This window comes from Salmo salar, chromosome ssa11, assembly GCF_905237065.1.
Source record: "Salmo salar chromosome ssa11, Ssal_v3.1, whole genome shotgun sequence".
NCBI lineage: Eukaryota > Metazoa > Chordata > Actinopteri > Salmoniformes > Salmonidae > Salmo > Salmo salar.
In genome coordinates this window covers 98,812,296-98,833,806 of record NC_059452.1, presented here as the reverse complement: position 1 = coordinate 98,833,806, position 21,511 = coordinate 98,812,296, and the positions used below count along the sequence as shown (strand labels likewise).

The 21,511-nt window shown below is 42.7% G+C and overlaps 1 protein-coding gene across 4 annotated transcripts in view; it reads right to left on the bottom strand.

The window, feature by feature from the left end:
* The window catches only part of LOC106563788 (CMP-N-acetylneuraminate-beta-galactosamide-alpha-2,3-sialyltransferase 1), a 30,704-nt gene extending 10,450 nt beyond the window's left edge, over positions 1-20,254 (bottom strand). The window contains exons 1-2 of one of the 4 annotated variants that reach the window (XM_045690170.1): positions 13,908-14,730; positions 7,646-7,983 (exon numbers count right to left, since the gene is read on the bottom strand). In XM_045690170.1, the coding sequence (XP_045546126.1) occupies positions 7,646-7,936 (291 nt within the window). In that variant the 5' untranslated portion in view covers positions 7,937-7,983; positions 13,908-14,730. Of the gene's footprint in view, positions 1-7,645; positions 7,984-11,704; positions 12,079-13,642; positions 13,717-13,907 lie in introns of those variants that run through there. The other 3 variants (XM_014129641.2, XR_006757712.1, XR_006757713.1) reach the window with 3 other exon arrangements.
* Between the last annotated feature and the right edge of the window lie 1,257 nt (positions 20,255-21,511).

Sequence of the window (21,511 nt, the reverse complement as noted above, 5' to 3'; positions counted from 1 at the left end):
TTCAAGTCACGAGTATTCAAGTCAAGTAACAAGGTCCAAATCTCAAGTTGAGTCCCAAGTAGAACGGGTCCAGTCTCGAGTCATGTCCAAGATGTGCATTCTAAGGACAAGTTGAGTCAAAGGTCTCAAGACAAGTAAAAAAAATCTAAATAGGCAATGACTCATTCAACCACAAATCTTTGTCTATTAATTGAGGCTACCAGACAGGCCTTTTCATTATTTTGTCTACAACACATTTTGATTATGTAATAATCAATTTTAACAACAAATTCCAAACACAAGTTTCATAAGTAATACATTGGATACATTTCAAGCCATTTTGCATACCAAATGACCAGTAGAGCCTATGCTAGTCATTGTTGCTTAATGCCCCATTGCTAATAAACTTGCAAAGTAAACATTTCATATTCTTGATCACCAAAAATGTTTTGGAACTGCATTTTTATTGATGTCAATCCTCTCTCCATACAATTTGACATTTGCGCTGCACCCGATTGTATAGCTGAACATCAAATCAGAAATCTGTTCGCTAACCCAGTGGTTTTCAAACATTTGACCCGCAATCCTTACAAAAGTGTGACACCCCCGCGCATGCACACATGCACAATCGCTACGCAAATATAGCCTCCCACTGGGCACAAATGTAAATTCAACGTCTATTGCACATTGGTTCAACAACGTTGATTCAACCAGTGTCATTACAGCCATAAACGGTGATGCATTTTCAAAGCACAAGACACAAAAATAAATGCAATTTACACCTACATTTTGAACTGAACGTAATTTATGTTAACAGTCAATATCAACTTGAGATATAATGTCACATTGAGCCCATGGAGCAGTTGTTTTGGAGGATTTACTGAGTTGCTCAAGGGCAGAACAGCAGATTTTTCTACTTTGCTAAAATATTGAATTTGGCCTTTACAATAGAAGCACATTGAATAACGCATTCATAAATGGCAAAAAAGACAGTCAAAAAATAAATCAGACAGAATAAAATGTTGACATGTCTGTCCTATATCTAGCAGATATATGAAAGCTCAGGAAATGTTTTAGTTTTTTTGGACACATATTTAACCCCTTATTTTTGTTGGCACATCACTACCTTCATACTAAGATGTCTAAGGTGGTGCCGGAGAAGAAGGCTGATGTTTTACATGTCCCTAACCGATTGTGTTTTTGTTATTTTCTTTGCCTTGTTTGTAACTTAGTTTTTTACTTATTTTGTACATAATGTTGCTGCTACCGTCTCTTATGACCGAAAAGAGCTTCTGGACATCAGAACTGTAATTACTCAGAATCCTTTTTTCCTTTAATGAGTCCGACGAGCCCGACGTGAATGACATACTGCTTTCTCGGGAACAGACCCAGATCCCCGTCATTTGTGTAAAGAGAAGGCGGAGAAAAATGGGCCAGAGGAAGGGCTGCCTTCTGAGAATTCGTAGGCAATCGAATAAACCCCCACTGCCTTCCATTCTGCTAGCAAACGTGCAATCTTTGGAAAATAAAATCGATGACCTACGCTGAAGATTAAACTACCAACGGGACATTCAAAACTGTAATATCTTATGCTTCACGGAGTCGTGGCAGAACGACGACATTATCAACATACAGCTGGCTGGTTATACGCTGTATCGGCAGGACAGAACAGAGGCTTCTGCTAAGACAAGGGGCGGCGGACTATGTATTTTTGTAAATAACAGCTGGTGCACGATATCTAAGGAAGTCTCAAGGTTTTGCTCGCCTGAGGTAGAGTATTTCATGATAAGCTATAGACCACACTATCTACCTAGAGAGTTTTCATCTGTATTTTTCGTAGCTGTCTACATTCCACCACAGACTGAAGCTGGCACTAAGACCACACTGTATTCCGCCATAAGCAAACAGGAAAATGCTCACCCAGAGGCGGTGCTCCTAGCGGCAAGGGACTTTAATGCAGGGAAACTTAAATTTGTCTAACCAAATTTCTATCAGCATGTTAAAATTAAAGCAGGAAGCAACAGTGACTCAATCAATAAAAAAGTGGTCAGATGAAGCAGATGCTAAGCTACAGGACTAGTTTTGCTAGCACAGACTGGAATATGTTCCGGGATTCCTCCGATGGCATTGAGGAGTACACCACATCAGTCATTAGCTTCATCAATAAGTGCATCGATGACGTTGTCCCCACATTGACCGTACGTACATACCCCAACCAGAAGCCATGGATTACAGGCAGCATCTGCACTGAGTTAAAGGCTAGAGCTTCTACTTTCAAGGAGCGGGACTCTAACCCGGAAGCTTATAAGGAATCCCGCTATGCCCACCGATGAACCATCAAACAGGCAAAGCGTCAATGCTGGACTAAGATCAAATCATACTACACCGGCTCTGACACTCGTCGGATATGGCAAGGCTTGCAAACCATTACAGACTACAATGGGAAGCACAGCCGAGAGCTACCCAGTAACACGAGCCTACCAGATGAGCAAAACTACTTCTATGCTCGCTTCGAGGCAAATAACACTGAAAAATGAATGCGAGCACCAGCTTTTCCAGAAGACTGTGTGATCACACTCTCCGCAGCCAATGTAAGTAAGACCTTTAAACAGGTCAACATTCACAAGGCCGCAGGACCAGATGGATTACCAGGACTTGTACTGCGAGCATGCACTGACCTACTAGCAAGTGTCTACACTAACATTTTCAACCTCTCCCTGTCCGAGTCTGTAATACCAACATGTTTTAAGCAGACCACCATAGTCCCTGTGCCCAAGAACACTAAGGTAACTTTTATAAATGACTACTGACCCATAGCACTCCCGTCTGAAGCCATGAAGTGCTTTGAAAGGCTGGTCATGGCTCACATTAACACCATTATCCCAGAAACCCAAGACCCACTCCAATTTGCATACCGCCCTAACAGATCCACAGATGATGCAATCTCTATTGCACTCCACACTGCCATTTTTCACCTGGACAAATGGAACACCTATGTGAGAATGATATTCATTGACTACAGCTCAGCGTTCAACACCATAGTGCCCTCAAAGCTCATCAATAAGCTAAGGACCCTGGGACTTAACACCTCCCTCTGCAACTGGATCCTGGACTTCCTGACGGGCCGCCCCCAGGTGCCATGCTGATCCTCAACACAGGGGCCCCTCAGGGGTGCATGCTCAGTCCCCTCCTTCACTCATGACTGCACGGCCAGGCACGACTCCAACACCATCATTAAGTTTGCCGATGACACAACAGTGGTAGGCCTGATCACCGACAACAACGAGACAGCCTGTAGGGAGGAGACTTGGCTGTGTGGTGCCAGGACAACAACCTCTCCCTCAACGTGATCAAGTCAAAGGAGATGATTGTGGACTACAGGAAAAATAAGACCATGCAGGCCCCCATTCTCATCGACGGGGCTGTAGTGGAGCAGGTTGAGAGCTTCAAGTTCCTTGTTGTCCACATCATCAACAAACTAACATGGTCCAAGCACACCAAGACAGTCGTGAAGAGTGCATGACAAAACCTATTCCCCATCAGGAGACTGAAAATATTTAGCATGGGTCCTCAGATCCTTAAAAGGTTCTACAGCTGCACCATCGACAGCATCCTGACTGGTTGCATCACTGCCTGGTATGGCAACTGCTCGGCCTCCGACCGCAAGGCGCTACAGAGGGTAGTGCGTACGGCTCAGTACATCACTGGGGCCAAGCTTCCTGCCATCCAGGACCTCGATACCAGGCGGTGTCAGAGGAAGGCCCTAGTCAGACTGTTTTCTCTGCTACAGCACGGCAAGCGGTACCGGAGCGCCAAGTCTAGGTCCAAGAGGCTTCTAAACAGCTTCTACCCCCAAGCCATAAGACTCCCGAACGTCTAATCAAATAGCTACCCAGACTATTTGCATTGCCCCCCCCCCCCCTTTTTTACACCTCTGCTACGTTCTGTTGTTATCATCTATGCATAGTCACTTTAATAACTATACCTACTGAACATGTACACTACCTTTCAACGGTTTGGGGTCACTTAGAAATGTACTTGTTTTTGAAAGAAAAGCACATTTGTTGTCCATTAAAATAACATCAAATTGATCAGAAATACAGTGTAGACATTGTTAATGTTGTAAATTACTACTGCAGCTGGAAATGTCAGATTCCTTTATGGAATATCTACATAGGCATACAGAGGCCCATTATCAGCAACCATCACTCCTGTGTTCCAATGGCACGTGGTGTTAGCTAATCCAAGTTTATCATTTTAGTTAAAGGCTAATGTCTCCTGACCCCTCCTGTCTCAGCCTCCAGTATTTATGCTGCAGTAGTTTATGTGTCGTGGGGCTAGGGTCAGTCTGTCACATCTGGAGTATTTCTCTTGTCTTTTCCGGTGTCCTGTGTGAATTTAAATATGCTCTCTCTAATTCTCTCTTTCTCTCTCTCGGAGGACCTGAGCTCTAGGACCATGCCTCAGGACTACCTGGCTGTCCCCAGTTCACCTGGCCGTGCTGCTGCTCCAGTTCCAACTGTTCTGCCTGCAGCTATGGAACCCTGACCTGTTCACCGGACGTGCTACCTGTCCCAGACCTGTTGTCCCAGACCTGCTGGAACCCTGACCTATTCACCGGACGTGCTACCTGTCCCAGACCTGCTGTTTTCAACTCTCTAGAGACAGCAGGAGCGGTAGAGATACACTCAAAGATCGGCTATGAAAAAGCCAACTGATACTTACTCTTGTGTTACTGACTTGTTGCACCCTCGACAACTACTATGATTATTATTATTTGACAATGCTGGTCATTTATGAACATTTGAACATCTAGGCCATGTGCTGTTATAATCTCCCCCTGGCACAGCCAGAAGAGGACTGGCCACCCCTCATAGCCTGGTTCCTCTCTAGGTTTCTTCCTAGGTTTTGGCCTTTCTAGGGAGTTTTTCCTAGCCACCGTGCTTCTACTCTCACGTCCTGACCAGCAGAGGGTGTATTGTGTTAGTCTTGGTCAGGATGTGGCAGGTGGTTTGTGTTTGTTAAATGTTGTGTGGGTGATTGGGACTTCCAATTGAAGGCAGGTGTGTTGAGTTGCCTTTGATTGGAAGTCCTATATAGGTGTGTGTGTTTTTCTTTGGGGTTGTGGGTGATTGTTTGTGTGCACTGCGTTGGTTTGAGCCTGCCACACTGTTACCATTGTAAGTACTGTTTTTTTTTTTGTTCAAGTGGATGCTTTACATGTTTCCTTGAATAAACATGTGTCCACAATCCCGCTGCGCCTTGGTCCTCTTCTCTACATGTCAACTTTTGTGACATCTACACCTGCATTGCTTGCAGTTTGGGGGTTTAGGCTGGGTTTCTGTACAGCACTTTGAGATATCAGCTGATGTAAGAAGGGCTATATAAATAACTTTGATTTGATCATTGGAAAAATGACAGGCTCAAAATGGCCAGAAACAAATTTCTTTCTTCTGAAATTCGTCAGTCTATTCTTGTTCTGAGAAATGAAGGCTATTGCATGCGAGAAATTGTCAAACTGAAGATCTCGCTCAACATTGTGTACTACTCCCTTCACAGAACATCGCATACTGGCTCTAACCAGAATAGAAAGAGGATTGGGAGGCCCCGGTGCACAACTGAGCAAGAGGACAAGTGCATTAGAGTGTCTAGTTTTAGAAACAGACCCCTTACAAGTCCTCAACTGGCAGCTTCAGTAAATAGTACCCACAAAACACCAGTCTCAACGTCAACAGTGATGAGGTGACTCCAGGATGCTGGCCTTCTAGGCAGAGTGGCAAAGAAAAAGCCAAGACTGAATTTTCAGCGGTTAAAAAAATGTTTATTTATTGTGAAATTATGAAAATTATTAATAACATTCCACCCATGCAGCCACTAGAGAGACGATTTGGTAATTGAACTGCAGGAAGGGGGGTATGAGTCTATTGACGCACCCGTGTATCAATCTAATTAACATAATAAAAAATCCCCATCAGAATCCGTCAGTTTACACTAGAGATATGGGCTGTATCTCAATCCACCGCTTGAGACACAGCCCATATGTCAGCCTTCCGCATTTCCAGTGGAAAGTTTTTTAGTTTAAGTAAAATTGTTTAAGACTACCAAGAAATACTCTGTGTGACCCTGATTTCACTGTAGTCAAAGGTTTTAAGGATGTAGGCAGGCTACTCTGTTTTTGCCAAGAAATCCGGAGAAAAATAAACATGCTCTTTCTGGTCACTATTCTGGATATGTGCGCCCACTTTTGCATGCCAATGCTGATGACTGGTCATTGGTCAACAGTCAAGACACACAACTTTTTGGTTCTGAAGCAAAGATGAGATGTTTTTGAAACAAGAATTTCGTGCAATGCTGTAGGCCTATGTTAATGACCAGATCAAATAAGCAAAGGTATAAATACAAATGGTAAATGATTTGTAGCTTATTAAATATGTAGTGTATTAAAATATATAAAATGGTAACCACTCCAGTTCTCTGCTGCTTTCATGAGGTCATCATTTAAAAATCCTTACAACCTCTCATTCGTTCAGCTTCACGCTCAGGGCGGCAGGTAGGTTAGTGGTTAAAGCGCTGGGCCAGTAAACGAGAGGTTGCTAGATCAAATCCCAGAGCTGACGGGGTAAAAAATATGTTGTTCTGCCCCTGAACAAGGCAGTTAACCCACTGTTCCATGGTAGGCTGTCATTGTAATTAAGAATTTGTTCTTAACTGACTTGTCTAGTTAAAAAAAGGTTTAATAAAACACTTGCAACCCCCCCAAAATCTTCTCACTGTTCTAGCTAACCTGACCTGTGTTGATTGAGGGCTGATCAGAGGGTGTTTCACTAGCCAATAGGCTTTTTTACAAGTGCATGGAAAATAATCCACAGAGAATCTGTGCCACAAAATGAGTGACAAAATGTTACAATACCTGGCCAGATAATTTCAAGTCATCAGTCTCAAGTCAAAATAGAGTCCCGCGTCTTGAGGCTCCAAGTCGAGTCTCAAGTTTTATTTTATTTTATATCAAGTCTAGTCTCAAGTAATCAAATTTGTGACTAGAGTCAGACTTGAGTTCAAGTCATGTGACTCAAGTTCACACTAAGTCAGCTAGCATTAGCGCAATGACTGGAAGTCTACTGGATCAGCTAGCATTAGTGCAATCAGCTAGCTGATCCCATAGACTTCGTCAGTGCGCTAACGCTAGCTGACTTTAGTAAATTAAAAAAAGGGCTTGATTGTCAAAATGTCACACTATTCCATTAACTTTAGAAAACAATAAACAGGTTTTGATATTTCAATGTGTAGTGACACAGTGTTTGGGACTCTCCTTGACCAATGGGAACGTTAATAGGCTAATCTACATAGGAATATACTGTTTCTGTGACAGTCGACAGTTGTTCTTTACAGATAATAATCAATTACTGTTATAAAGTTTAGAATAATCAATGCAAAGGTCACTCGAATGGGATGGTGGATAGTGTTGTATTTTTCTAATTTGTTTTATTTTATTTTAATGGTTAATTTAATTAGCATTCTATCTATTTTTTCTTGTTAGGTGTGGATATATACAATGTATAATGTATGACTAAATATGTGAATATGTGTTGGGTGTGTGCAGACATCGCTTTTATTGCTTTAAGATAAGATGTAATAAAAAAACAGTTGATAAAAATGTTTTTATTACCTGCCACCACATTCTTGTATCGTTGGAGAGTGTCTTGTACTTTCTGGTAAGAAATGGTTTAAGAGATGTGTTGAAGCGCTTCTGAAACCAGAGGTCATCGTCTGGCTGTGTCATACATTTGAGACATGCGCAATATCTTGGAGAGAGGATCCTGTCCAGAGGCCGAAGGGCATTTTTAACAAAATCCACAAGCGAATTGGAGGATAGCTGTCCAGTATAAAACACAATGATAGTTGTGATGCAGAGTAGAACGATGACACGACAGACTTTTCTAATCCTGAAGATAATCATTTTGCCAATAGCAGGGAATCTGTTGGGTGTCACAGAATCCTCACCACCTGTAAAGAGATCAATAATAAACCGATAATAACATTTTATATAGAATGCATGTAGCCTATAGGTCTTAATCAAACAGCTGAAGGATGATAGTCAGTCTACATTAATTTGCCTATGATGTTATGTTTTGTTTTTCCAAATGTTTTACCTGAAAATGTATATAATGTACATAATAGCCTAATGAATGCTTTAGTTCACATGTTCACACATTAAGGGGTAAGCTAGCCTTTGTTCTGGTTTAGTCAACAAAAAAGGTGATTTCATGACCATCAAATACCCTCTGGTCTGTCATTGAAATATATATAAAATGAAATAGAGTGCCTTCAGAAAGTATTCGCACCCTTTGACTTTTTCCATGTTTTGTTGTGTTAAAGCCTAAAATTAAAAATGTATTATGTTTTTTGTCACTGGCCTACACAATATAGCCCATGTCAAAGTGGAATAATTTTTTTGGAAATGTTTACTAATTTATTAAAAATGAAAAGCTCAAATGTCTTGAGTCAATAAGTATTCAACCCCTTTGTTATGGCAAGCCTAAATATGTTCAGGAGTACAAATTTGCTTAACAAGTTACATAAGTTGCATGGACTCAATCTGGGTCAAATAATAGTGTTTAACATGATTTTTGAAGGATTACCTCATCTCTGTACACCACATAAACAATTATCTGTAAGGTCCCTCAGTTGAGCAGTAAATTTCAAACACAGATCCAAGCTCAAAGACCAGGGAGGTCTTCCAATGACTCCAAAAAAATGTGGCAAAGCAATACAATTCGTGTCAAAGAGATGGTTGTCTTTCTGGAAAGTTCTCCCATCTCCACAGAGGAACTCTGGAGCTCTGTCAGAGTGACCATCGGGTTCTTGGTCACCTCCCTGACCAAGGCCCGTCTCACCAAGGCCCTTTGGGGCGGCAGGTAGTCTAGCGGTTAGAGTGGTGGGCCATTAACCAATAGGTTGCTAGATTGAATCCCCGAGCTGACAAGGTAAAAATGTGTCGTTCTGACCATGAACAAGGCAGTTAACCCACTGTTCCTAGGTCGTCATTGTAAATAAGAATTTGTTCTTAACTGACTTGTCTAGTTAAATAAAGAGAAAATAAAAAAATTCTACCTCGATTGCTCAGTTTGGCTGAGCGGCCAGCTCTAGAAAGAGTCTAGGTGGTTCTAAACTTCTTCCATTTAAGAATGATGGAGGCCACTGTGTTCTTGGGGACCTTCAATGCTGCTGAAATGTTTTGTACCCTTCCCCAGATCTGTCGCGACACAATCCTGTCTCGGAGCTCTACAGACAATTCCTTTGACCTCATGGCTTGGTTTTTGCTCTGACATGCATTGTCAACTGTGGGACCTTACATACACAGGTGTGTGCCTTTCCAAATCATATCCAATCAAGAATTTTCCCCCAAGTAGACTCCAATCAAGTTGTAGAAACATCTCTAGGAATGTCAAATGGGGCGGCAGGTAGCCTAGTGGTTAGAGCGTTGGACTTAACCGAAAGTTGCAAGATCGAATCCCCGAGCTGACAAGGTAAAAAAAAAAAAAAAAAAAAATATATAGAAATCGGTCGTTCTGCCCCTGAACAAGGCAGTTAACCCACTGTTCCTAGGCTGTCATTGAAAATAAGAATTTGTTCTTAACTGACTTGTCTAGTTAAATAAAGGTAAAATAAAAAAATGGAAACAGGATGCACCTGACCTCAATTTCGAGTCTCATAGCAAAGGGTCTGAATACTTCTGTAAATAAGGTATTTGTTTTTTATTTGTAATAAATTTGCAAACATTTCTAAAAACCTGTTTTCGCTTTGTCATTATGGGGCATTGTGTGTAGATTGATGGGGGGGGGGAACTATTTAATCAATTTTAGAATAAGTCTGTATTGTAACAAAATGTGGAAAAAGTCAAGGGGTCTGAATACTTTCGGAAGGCACTGTATACGGAAAGGGGGATACCTAGTCAGTTGTACAACTGAATGCATTCAACTGAAATGTGTCTTCCGCATTTAACCCAACCCCTCTGAATCAACATTCAAATTATGCCTATAGAAGAGAAAGCAATGTGCTGTTTTTATTGTGCTTACTGAATGAATTTAAAAGTGAGCTAACCATTCAGACCAGCCTTACTGAATGAAGTTAAAAGTGAGCCACCCATTCAGACCAGCCTTACTTATTGAACCTTCCTTATAAACTACATTAGCATTCCAAACATTAACTATAAAACGTGAGAAATAAGTTGTACAAAACTGCTGAAGGAAGTCCCATTAACTGGGAAAGTAAATTTCCTAAAGATGTGTGTGGTTACTAGCTTGTCTTAAAGTTAAGGTTGTAAAATAAGAAGCAGTGAAAAGTAAAGCAGTAATGTTCGTTATGTCAGAGGCATGAAAAATTAGCAATGGAGTTGAATGCAGGTGTTAGGCGGGTAGCCAGTAAAGGAGCCCTTTCAAGTGATTGTTTGACAATCAGATTAAAACAACATGAGTGTTGTGTTCATGCCACAATAAAGAGGCAGCCGCATAGAGCTAAACTCACAAACACGCACCTCCAACAACACATAATAGCTAATTATTCTGCCTAAAAACAATGAAAACTTCTCACCCAGTGGCATGAGTGCTATTTAGGTGAGAGCTGATGCCGCCCCATGAAAACCAGGGCCCACTTTGCCAAAGGCAGGGGCGCAAAATATTTAGCTTGTCCATGCCCAGCGCGCCTCTCCAGGGTGCTGTTGGAAAGACGCAGCGCTGCGGCGATCCACTAACGCTCCATCAAATTAATTTAACATAAATGATATAGCCTAACGTAGAAAGAGTAGTAGCCTTTGTGTTTTTCTGTAGCCCATAGACTGGAGACCAAATGTATTACAATGTTATGAGACAGACACATTTTCAATCATCAACTTAGTAATGAGGAGAGAGAGAGAGTGCGGGAGAAAGTCAACTAAAAAGGCAAGCGGGCAGACACCAGTTTTGGAGCGGCTGCGGCATAATCCAACGGAGGTTGACAGCAAATGGTTCTGAAATTAATTTCAACAATAACTTCATTTTAATTCGACTTAACTAACAACAAGAGGGCTTTGTTGAAGCCTATTTCTTCCTATAAAAAAAAGTAAAAGGTAGGTCTACCTGTTTGACAGACGCAATTATGCTATCCATAGATTTTGTCGGTATAGCCAAATACTCCAATACTGTCACTCCTTAAATACCTCCATGCCTGGGAAGGGCTTGGTGTGTTCGGTTAAAAACAGGGCTCAAATTGAGTGGGGGTATGCCATACACTTTGTTAAAGAAAATGGCAAAAATTATACCTTTTGTTAACTTTATATTTTGAAATAAAAATATCCAGTTAATATAACGCATTCTATAACAATGTTAAATCCGTGATGCCTTTTGCTAGAAACAACCTTTAAAATGCCCACAAAAGACGTGACTCTGATGCATATGGAGATATATTGATTCCTGCATATCATGGATGAAGCTTGAGCTGGAATGTGAAGCCAAAGCTAGCCAAACTAAAACTAGCCAATTCAATAAAAACCTGAGAACTCTAACTAGATTCTTAGTATACCCCTCAGAGTTAACAATAACATTTATTGAAGTTTGAAAAGACAACACACCATTACAGATGTCAGCAAGAAAGTAAACAAAACACAGAACATACATGAAAATCCAAAAGTACAAGACAAAAAATTACAATCCTCCACGAGTAGTTATTTTAACTATATACACACACTTACCTGCAGACAATGTAGATGTTGCACATCTCTAACTCTGCCTAGTCTGGCAAGTTGTAAATGTAGTCAGAAGGACAGCAACAGTTACCACTGGCAGAGCGAAAGTTCATTCAAGTTCAGGAGTAAATGGATGAGAAATGTGACAGCAGCCACCTATCTCCAGTCCACTTCCCTGAATGAGTCATAAGCAGCAACAAGTTGTGTATATTAAGTATTATTGGGTATTAAGTTTAGTGTATTTTCAGTTAAGTATGTTATGTACTATTAACTGACCAAATGTACACTGAGTATCCCAAACACTTGCAGAACAGCCTCAATTCGTTGGGGCATGGACTCTACAAGTTGTCGTAAGCTCAAATCGGTGAGCCTCGCACCTACTACCATACCCCCGGTGCCCATTCAATTGTCTAAAGGCTTAAAAATCTGTGTGTAACCTGTCTCCTCCCTTTCATCTACACTGACTGAAGTGGATTTAACAAGTGACATCAATAAGGGGTCATAGTTTTCACCAGGATTCACCTGGTCAGTCTGTTATGGAAAGTGCAGGTGTTCTTAATGTTTAGTATACTCAGTGACTCTAAAGTTTACTTCTCATATTCTCACCCATGGCCATGACCCAAAATACAGAAATGAGGAGGCGCTGATAGAATGCAATTTATTTCATTATACTTTGGAATAGTAAACCTTGCTGTCTCATTGTATTCCCTCTCACTATTCCTCCAGGGATTAAACAAGGCAGAATTGACAAGACTAAGCAGGAATACTGATGATATTTGGAGGCTCCTCAGAGGACTCTGTAGGGTAGCACCATGGTGTAGCCGGAGGACGGCTAGTTTCTATCCTCTTCTGGGTACATTGACTTCAATACAAAACCTAGGAGACTCGTGGTTCTCACCCCTTTCTATAGACTTACACAGTAATTATGACAACTTCTGGAGGGCATCCTCCAACCTATCTGAGCTCTTAGAACATGAACTGACATGTTGCCCAGCCAATCAAAGGATCAGAGAATGAATCTAGTGCTGAAAGCACAAGCCACAGCTAACTAGCACCGCAGTGCATAAAATGTGGTGAGTAGTTGACTCAAAGAAAGAGAAAGACAATAGTTTAACAGTTTTGAACAAATTAATTTCTTAAAAAATGAAGGAGAATCGAGAGGAGAGAGAGCTACAGTTGAAGTCGGAAGTTTACATACACTTAGGTTGGAGTCATTAAAACTTGTTTTTCAACCACTCCACAAATTTCTTGTTAACAAACTATAGTTTTGGCAAGTCGGTTAGGACATTAGTTTCTGCATGACACAAGTAATTTTTCCAATAATTGTTTACGACAGATTATTTCACTTATAATTCACTGTATCACAATTCCAGTGGGTCAGAAGTTTACATACACTAAGTTGACTGTGCCTTTAAACAGCTTAAAATCCCAGAAAATTATGTCATGGCTTTAGAAGCTTCTGATAGGCTAATTGACATAATTTGAGTCAATTGGAGATTTACCTGTGGATGTATTTCAAGGTCTACTTTAAAACTCCGTTTCTCTTTGCTTGACATCATGGGAAAAATCAAAAGAAATCAGCCAAGACCTCAGAAAAATAGTGTTGACCTCCACAAGTCTGGTTCATCCTTGGAGCAATATCCAAACGGCTCAAGGTACCACGTTCATCTGTACAAACAATAATACGCAAGTATAAACACCATGGGACCACGCAGCTGTCATACCGCTCAGGAAGGAGACACGTTCTGTCTCCTAGAGATTAACGTACTTTGGTGGAAAAAGTGCAAATCAATCCCAGAACAACAGCAAATGACCATGTGAAGATGCTGGAGGAAACAGGTACAAAAGTATCTGTCAAGTTGTGTTCACAAGTTGGGTTCACACTGCAGCTCTTTGCCCAAACTTGAAAAAGGCCTTTAAGGACTGAAGGACGCAAGGGACAACTCAATTTTCTTCTAACTTCTTTTATTTCTTTAGTCAGTTAGTTAATTAGTTCTTTAGTTAGTTAGGTTGATAACCTTTAAAGGCAAAACACAAAAAGAAATATAAATTACTTCAAGTAAGGTCATTTCAAATTAAATATATAATCTTAATGTAGTCATATTATCTAAATTATACTATATACTAAATTAGACAATTGGTCTCAATTCTCAACACAAATAAACACCTAACTGGCAACAATTTTACACAACAATGTCCATGTGCCTACCGGTTGAGTCTCCAGAATCCTGAATGTGTATGGATGAGAGTCTCCTCTTCCGTGAAGGACTTCCAGTGAAATGCTTTTCCACCAAACATTTCACCACCTGCTATCACAAAGGTGCACCAGTATATATGTTCCCCAGGGAAACACAAGCTAATGATGGGTTCCACAATGCATACACTCTTTCGCCCCCTGCTGGTGTTTTATCTTTGAAATCAGTTGAAAATCTGAACGCCTTGAATATGAATACCTGTCTTTTGACGCAACACCTCCCACTTGATCTCCTGGTTCTTGAACCCAAGGAGGTCACATCGGCTCCATCTTCGATGGCTTTACTTCTGCTCTTCTACAGGTAATAACACAACCAAACGCCTGACGTCCCTGTGAAGAATTGTAGCAGGGATTTTGGTTGAACGTTTCTTTGCTTTGTCTCCACAAACATGCTTCAAAGTTGAGATGGGATTACTTGGGAAGGTTCGTATATTTGCATCTCTCACAATGCCCTCCTTGTCAGCGTTGACATTGACGACCCTACCAAGCTTATACTGACTCCTCAAAGCGTTCTGGTCTGCAAGCCAGACGACGTCTCCAACGGCCACGTTTCGCTGCTTTGTGTGCCACTTACTCCTCACAAACAGGTTAGGTCCAGCCAACTGACTCCACTTCCTCCAGAACCAGTTAACTTCTGCTTGAATGACTCTTAACCTTTTGTAGGAGTAGTCTTCAAACTCAAAGCTTCCTAAGTCTCCCCTAGGTCCAGTCCTTCCAAGCAGAAGAGAATTAGGGCTGATGTATTCTATGCAGTCCTCCCGGCTCTGAGTCCTGGCATCTATGGAACTTTCATTGGCAAGGTTAGCAACCATGAACATAAATGGTTGAAACTCACTCCATGTGAAGAGTCCTTCGCCTCTCATATTGTGCAAGGCCCGCTTCACAGTGCGAACAGCTGCTTCTGCAGCACCATTCCTGTGAGGGGAGTCTGCTGGGTGGATCTTCCAGCTCCACTCTGTTCCATGCTTTGACGCTTCATTTTCAAGCTCAGATGTAATTTGTTGATACAGGAAGTGGTAGAGCTCTTTGAGGGCAGGTCTGGCACCCACAAAGGTCTTTCCAGGATCTGACCACAGTTTCTTTGGATGCCCTCTCAGTGCCGTGAATCTTTGGTAGGCCAGTAAGAAGCCTTCAGTTGACTGGTCACTGACAACATCTGTGTGTATAGCTCTGGATGCCATACAGCAGAAGACAATTCCCCACACCTTGAGCTTGACTTTCTTTCTCACCTCGTCCTTGACTTCATATGGTCCAAATAAGTCCACTGTTGTGTACTCAAATGGTCTGGCTGGTGTTATACGCTCGGGTGGAAGGTCACTCATGATCTGTTGGCACTTTCTGGCCCTAGCCTTTCTGCACACCACACAGTTGTCAACTCTCTTTTTAGCCAGCTTCCGGCCTTTTATCACCCAGGCCTTCTTCCTCATCCGGAGGAGTGTACCTGCTATTTCTTCATGGTTTGCATCATGGGCCTCTTGGGCTAGGAGAGTGGATATCCATGCCTCATATGGTAGAATTGGTACAGCAGTCTCGTCCTCATCAAAGATCTTGAACCTCCCTCCACAAACCAAGAGCCCAGTCTCTTCATCTCTGTAAACAGCGAGTCTGTTGAGAGTGGTGCCTTGAAAGGTTATACCTTCTTGTGCTGCAAGGAACAGGTCTCTTAGTGCATCTTCACACTCCCCAACAGTGAGTACAGCTTGTTTGCCTCTGGACTTCCAGTTTGTTGAAAGAATTTCCTCCCACTTTGGTTTATCTGAGGCTGAATTCCTGGTCAACACTTCTTTCCATTTCGTTGCAGCTCTCCAAACCCAGGCAGTGACTCGGATCAGCCTGGTCAGGCTGCTGAATTTCCTGATGTCAATCAGTTTTGTTACCGCAGAGCCAGCTGGTGGTCTTCGGATCTTAGTCTTAGGTTCATCTGGGTTATTTTGCCTGCTTTGCTGTGCATCACTCTGATTTTCCTTCTGAACTCCCACTTCAGGAAGTATATCATTCTTGTTTCTCTTGGCCTGCGCTCTGGTCAGTGCTGCAGAGAAATATTTCCTTTGAAGTTTGTTTATTCCTTCCTTGGCATAAGCTGCAATTTCTTTGGCTGACCTCTCTGGCCACTCTTCCATGGGTTGCCGCAGGAACGCTGGTCCATTTTGCCACATGGAATCTTCTTGGAGGTCTTGTTATGATGTCAGCACTGTTCAGGCCTCCCGGGATCCACCACCAGTCTTCGACGGATGTGGATTTCTGGATCTCTCCAACTCTGTTCGCGAAGAAAGATTGATACCCATAACTGTCTCTCTGGATAGCTCCCACCACAGTTTGACTGTCCAGCAGATGGAGCCATCGTTCAATTTCTATATGACTGTGTTTTTCAATGTACTTTCGAAGTCGTGCTGCGCAGACAGCACCGCAGATTTCAGCTTTCACTGCCTCCCCCTTTTGGTCCAAAGGTGTGAGTTTTGCTTTGGACTCAACCAACCTGACTTGGATGCCTTGCTCGGTTTCCCATCTGAAGTACACTACAGCTCCATAGCTCTTCTCACTTCCGTCAGAGAATGTTATTCCCCAAGGTTTACCAAGCCAGTTGACTGGTGTGAGGCTTCTGTGGAAGGTGATTTGGCTAAGACGTGTGTACTCCTCAAACAGTTTGATGGCTTCTTCTCTCAATTGTTCAGACAGAGGTTTGTCCCACGTGTTTAGGGTCAGAGTTTTGCCTCCAGCTTCTTGAAACGCCTTTCTGACAAGAATGGCGCCCTTTTGTTTGGCAGGTGTGACGAGGCCTATTGGGTCATACAGGCTAGCTACTTGGCTTAGCAGTTCTCTTCTCGTCAGTGGGTTTGGAGTTTTCCCTCTCACCTCTTCTTCAAGGAGATTTTGTCCGACTCTCATCTTCTTTTTCCTCTTTGAGAAATTGATTGAAGTCATAAGGTACAGTTTGTCCTCTTCAACAAGGTATCCAACTCCAAGGGCTTTATTGTCTCCTTTCCTCATCTGGTTTGGGAGAATAAGTACTGTGCCTGACACCGCTCCTTGTTCTCCTGGTACGATCTCCTGCCTCCCACTTTGGCCTGACCGGACCCAGGGTTTGAGGAAGAAGCCGCCTGTCCTCAGGATCTCTTCAACTCCTTTGGTGTCCTTGTCCAGCTTTTGTAAGTCATTATGGGAAGTCTGGATGTTATCGACATAGGCATCCTCTTCAAGGATCCTACGTTCCTCCTCCAGGTGAGCGAACATGGGCAGTTTTGCTGTCTCTCTCATGGCCAGTTGTGCAATGCACCCTGCTGGTCGATCGCCAATGTTGACTCTGGTGATGGCATACTCTTCAATCTCTTCCTCCTCAGTGTCTCTCCAGAGAAATCTGTGGAGATGCATCTCCAGGTTTTCTAACCACACCGAATTGTACATCTTCCTGATGTCGCCAAGAGCAGCATGGACACCTCTTCTGAACCTGAGTAGTACTGCTCGGATGGGATTGAGAACATCAGGCCCTTTCAGCAGCAGGTCATTCATGCTGACCCCTTTAAACTTCTGGCGGCTGTTCCATACCAGTCGCACAGGTGTTGTGACAGAGTGTGGGTTTGGCGCCACCAAGTGGCTGACATACCATACTGGTCCTTTCCAGCTGGCGATCATCTCTTTGGTGAGTTTCTTTGCTGCTCTTCTCTTCACCATTTCATGCACTTGAGCTGTGTATGCTATTTTCCACTCTGGCTCTTTCTTGAGTTGTTTTTCTGTTCTTAAGAAGGTGGCTTCAACCCCACTCCTGTTGTAGTGAAGGGAACTTGGATCTTGAATCCAGGGGTATTTTGTGTCCCAGTGTGGTTCATCGCTGTGAGCATCTGCTTTGATGTACGTGAGGCCTTTCCTTATGATCTCCAGCTCCCTTTCCTCACTCAGTCATTTCCTTGCCTCCTGGTTGACAATTGCCGCACCGGCATCCTCCACACTTCGGTTCGCAAGCTGCTCCAATGCTATCCCATTTCCACCAATCCAAGAACTCTCTGCGAGCAACTGTGCTTTTGGTTTCAGCTGTGAACTCTTGTGTTTTAATTATCTCTTGATACTTGACAGGGGTTGCTCTCATGGATCGAGCAAAGTGCGTTCCAGACCTGTGTGCGGCCATATCGACTTCTTCAAACAGATCTGGATGTGCTCCACCAACAATCTTTCCTAGCGGGCTCTCCCATAAGACAAGGTCTCCAATCACCTTCACTCTTTGCGGAGCAAGTCTTCCTTCGCGGTGGCTTATCAGTAGCTCAATGCTCTCCGGTCTCCTCAGATCTCCTAGACTGACTTCTGGGAAGAACTTCTTGAGTTGCTCAGGTTTGATGACTCTGTGGATGTTGGCAATTTCATTCAAACCATAGCAGACAAGCTCATGGGCTCTTTCTGTGCCTCTAGGCATTTTGACCCTCACTCTGAGGAGATATCTTCTGGTTTTAACCTTCATGGCCATCCCCCCAACTCCATGGATGACTAAAGAAATTCTTTCACTTCGAAGATTTAATCTCCTGGCAGCTCTGTGGGTGAAATAATTTGTGTCTGATGCCAAGTCGATCAGGGTTCCAATTTTTTGTCCTGCATTGGCAGTTACCTCGAGCAGCATTAGAATAACTGGCAATTCTTCTACAGCACCTGACACAATCTCTCCAGGCTGGATCTTTTCACCACAGTTTGTCTTTGCGGTGATGTTGGTGAACGCTCTCTTGAATTTGTCCGCCATCTCTGGGGAGAGTTTAGATACAAATTCTTCCTGCTCCTCAGTCCGCCTTCTCACATTGAATTGTCTTCTTTCTGAGTCACTCCTCCTGAAGTCTCCCTTCAGGCATAGAAAGAAATGGTGGTCTTTTTTACAGTTTCTGTTCCTGCACAGGTATGTCTCTTTGCATTCATCATCTTCTCCATGACAGACCAAGCAAGTCTTGCAGGCCCCCAGCTTTTCTACAGCAGCCAACTTTTCCACCGGCTTCAGTTCCTTGAAACGCTTGCAAAAGAATATATTTTCTCTGTGCTTTTCATCACCACACACAACACAGCCTCCTTTCGTTGTGGACCGCGTGGACGCATATTTCCTCTCCATGCAAGCATTTCTCTTTTCTGGCCTTTCACTCACTCCCAGCTGCTCCAGTTTTTCAAGAATTTCCTCTTGTGTTTTCAGGAATTTAAGAAGGTTCTCAAAGTGATTATCTGGTGTGACATTATTCCTCGGATTAACCATGAAGACAAGCCACTCTCTCTTGATGACGTCAGGTAACTTGCTTTCTATGGATCTGATCACTAGAGGGTTGTTGATGGCTCCTGTGTTTCCAAGCTCCGTGAGGTCATCCAGGGCCTTCTCTATAGTTTGGATCATGTCGATAACTTTTCTAGGCTGATTTGCCCTTAAAGCAGGAATTTTCTCCAGATCCTCCATTATCTCCAAGGCAATTGTAGACTTCTTTCCATATCTGTTTTCCAGCACCCTGAACATGTCCTCAGCAGTGTTGTAGGAAGACAAACGGAGGCCTCTGCATATCCTCTCATCTATACTGTCAATGAGTTGGATCCTCTTTACTTCGACTGAGCCTGTTGGTTTCCCCTGCTTTTGCAGACTCTCCCAGTCTCTTCTCCATCGATGGAAGTTCCTTTTATACCCACTGAACTTGGGAAGACAGATTGGCTTTATCCTCAGTGTCGGTTGTGGAGCTGGCATGGGCACCTGCGGCACTCTCCCTCTGTCTCTCTCGTCTCCTGCAATTCTTTGTGCTGTGAGAAATCCTGCCCTCCTTGCTTCAAGATTGTTGCCGAATGCCTTCAGATCCTTCACTCTCCCTCCGAGGCTTTCCTTTTCTGCCACCGGAATCCACATCTCCCACTCTGCTAGGCTTGCGATTGGACTTGTGTTTTCACACTATCCCACCGTAGCTCAAAGCCATCTCTGTTTACAGCGGTAACAGGTATCTGAGCAACTCCATCACAGGCTGTCTCGGCTTCATGGATTGCAGACTTCACCTCATTTTCGCCATATCTAGGCCATAGATTGGACTGGACTATCTCCCTGACCTCATCCAATCGTGCTTCGCATTCTTGGAACGTCTTCTCAACTTCAGTCTGCTTCTCCTTGCTCAGTTTAGCTTCTTCACCCTCATCGGTTCCAGCTTCAATGTCTGCCAGAAGGCCAGCCCTGTACTCGTCATTTGTCTCACTGACCGTCCTCGCCTCCGACTTGAGCTTCTTGAACTCCTCTTGTAGTTCTCTTTTAGTCATGTGCTTTGCGACTCTGCTGAGGAAGTTTGCCTGCTTGGTAAAAGTGCTTTTAGCTAAAGTTCTTTTTGCTTCAGCTCCTTCACTGTTATTCCAAGAGCTTCCTCCGCCATGTTGAGATGTCAGTCAATATTCCTCTCTGCGACGACAGCTTTCCTGACTTCAGGCCGTTAATCCTTTTGTCTTCACTGCCCAGCGGTTATCAACTGGCAAGTTGTGTATGGTTCACACTGCAGCTCTTTGCCCAAACTTGAAAAAGGCCTTTAAGGACTGAAGGACGCAAGGGACAACTCCATTTTCTTCTGACTTCTTTTATTTCTTTAGTCAGTTAGTTAGTTAATTAGTTCTTTAGTTAGTTAGGTTGATAACCTTTAAAGGCAAAACACAAAAAGAAATATACATTACTTCAAGTAAGGGAAAACCCCCCCTAATTTGGACAAAATACATGGGAACATATTGGCATAGCACGAATCATACACACAATTGTAAATACCACCCAAAGCGGTCCATCTCCGTGCAAATCATATAGCAATTTTCCGATGGCAATTGCCAATTGTAACACCCCAAATTTCCTTTAGATGGCGAGCGCGCTCCACCGTGGATTTTCATACAGCAAATGATACCCAAGTCTACACCCAAGGGTCAGATTTTGATAATATGATTTATTTTTTGAAAACTTATCAACCCTTAAAAAAGTGGTTTCTGGACCGTTTTTCTTTTTTTTTTCGATTGTTATGTCAATTACACATGTATAAGAGCTGTATGAACATGCTTATGACGTTTTTTATTGATGTCGTTTTTTGGGTTGCTTTTGCTTGTGCACAAGGCATATGATTTGTGCATTTTGAATATGATTTCATAGGAAGTCAAAAGTGACTTTTTTTTTTTTTTTTTTTGCCAAATGCCATTAGAAATGTGCAAATGAAATGTCCAATTCTTTTTTTGTCAATTATACGTGTATGAAAGTATTGAATGTGCCAAATCAGGGTGTTTGTCCGTTTGCCATGTACGATCATAGGAAGTCGGTTTCCAAACCCAAAAGTCAGTGAACCATAGTCCAAATGGCATTTATACTGCCCAAATGATATATAGCCCTATGTTAAGCCATGAATCAATGCAGACAGTCTACTTGTCATGTATGGTGAGGGAGAAGTGGGACTCTGTTGCTTTAAACATTTTTTACGAATTTGACATGCTCAGAATGCATAATTGACTGGCCCGATGATCTCGGGATGGCCGTGCAGTGACTGTGGTTCCTCTCCATCGCTCGTTGTGTTGATTTCATCATGTCAACTTTGGTGATATTTTTTGCTGTTGAA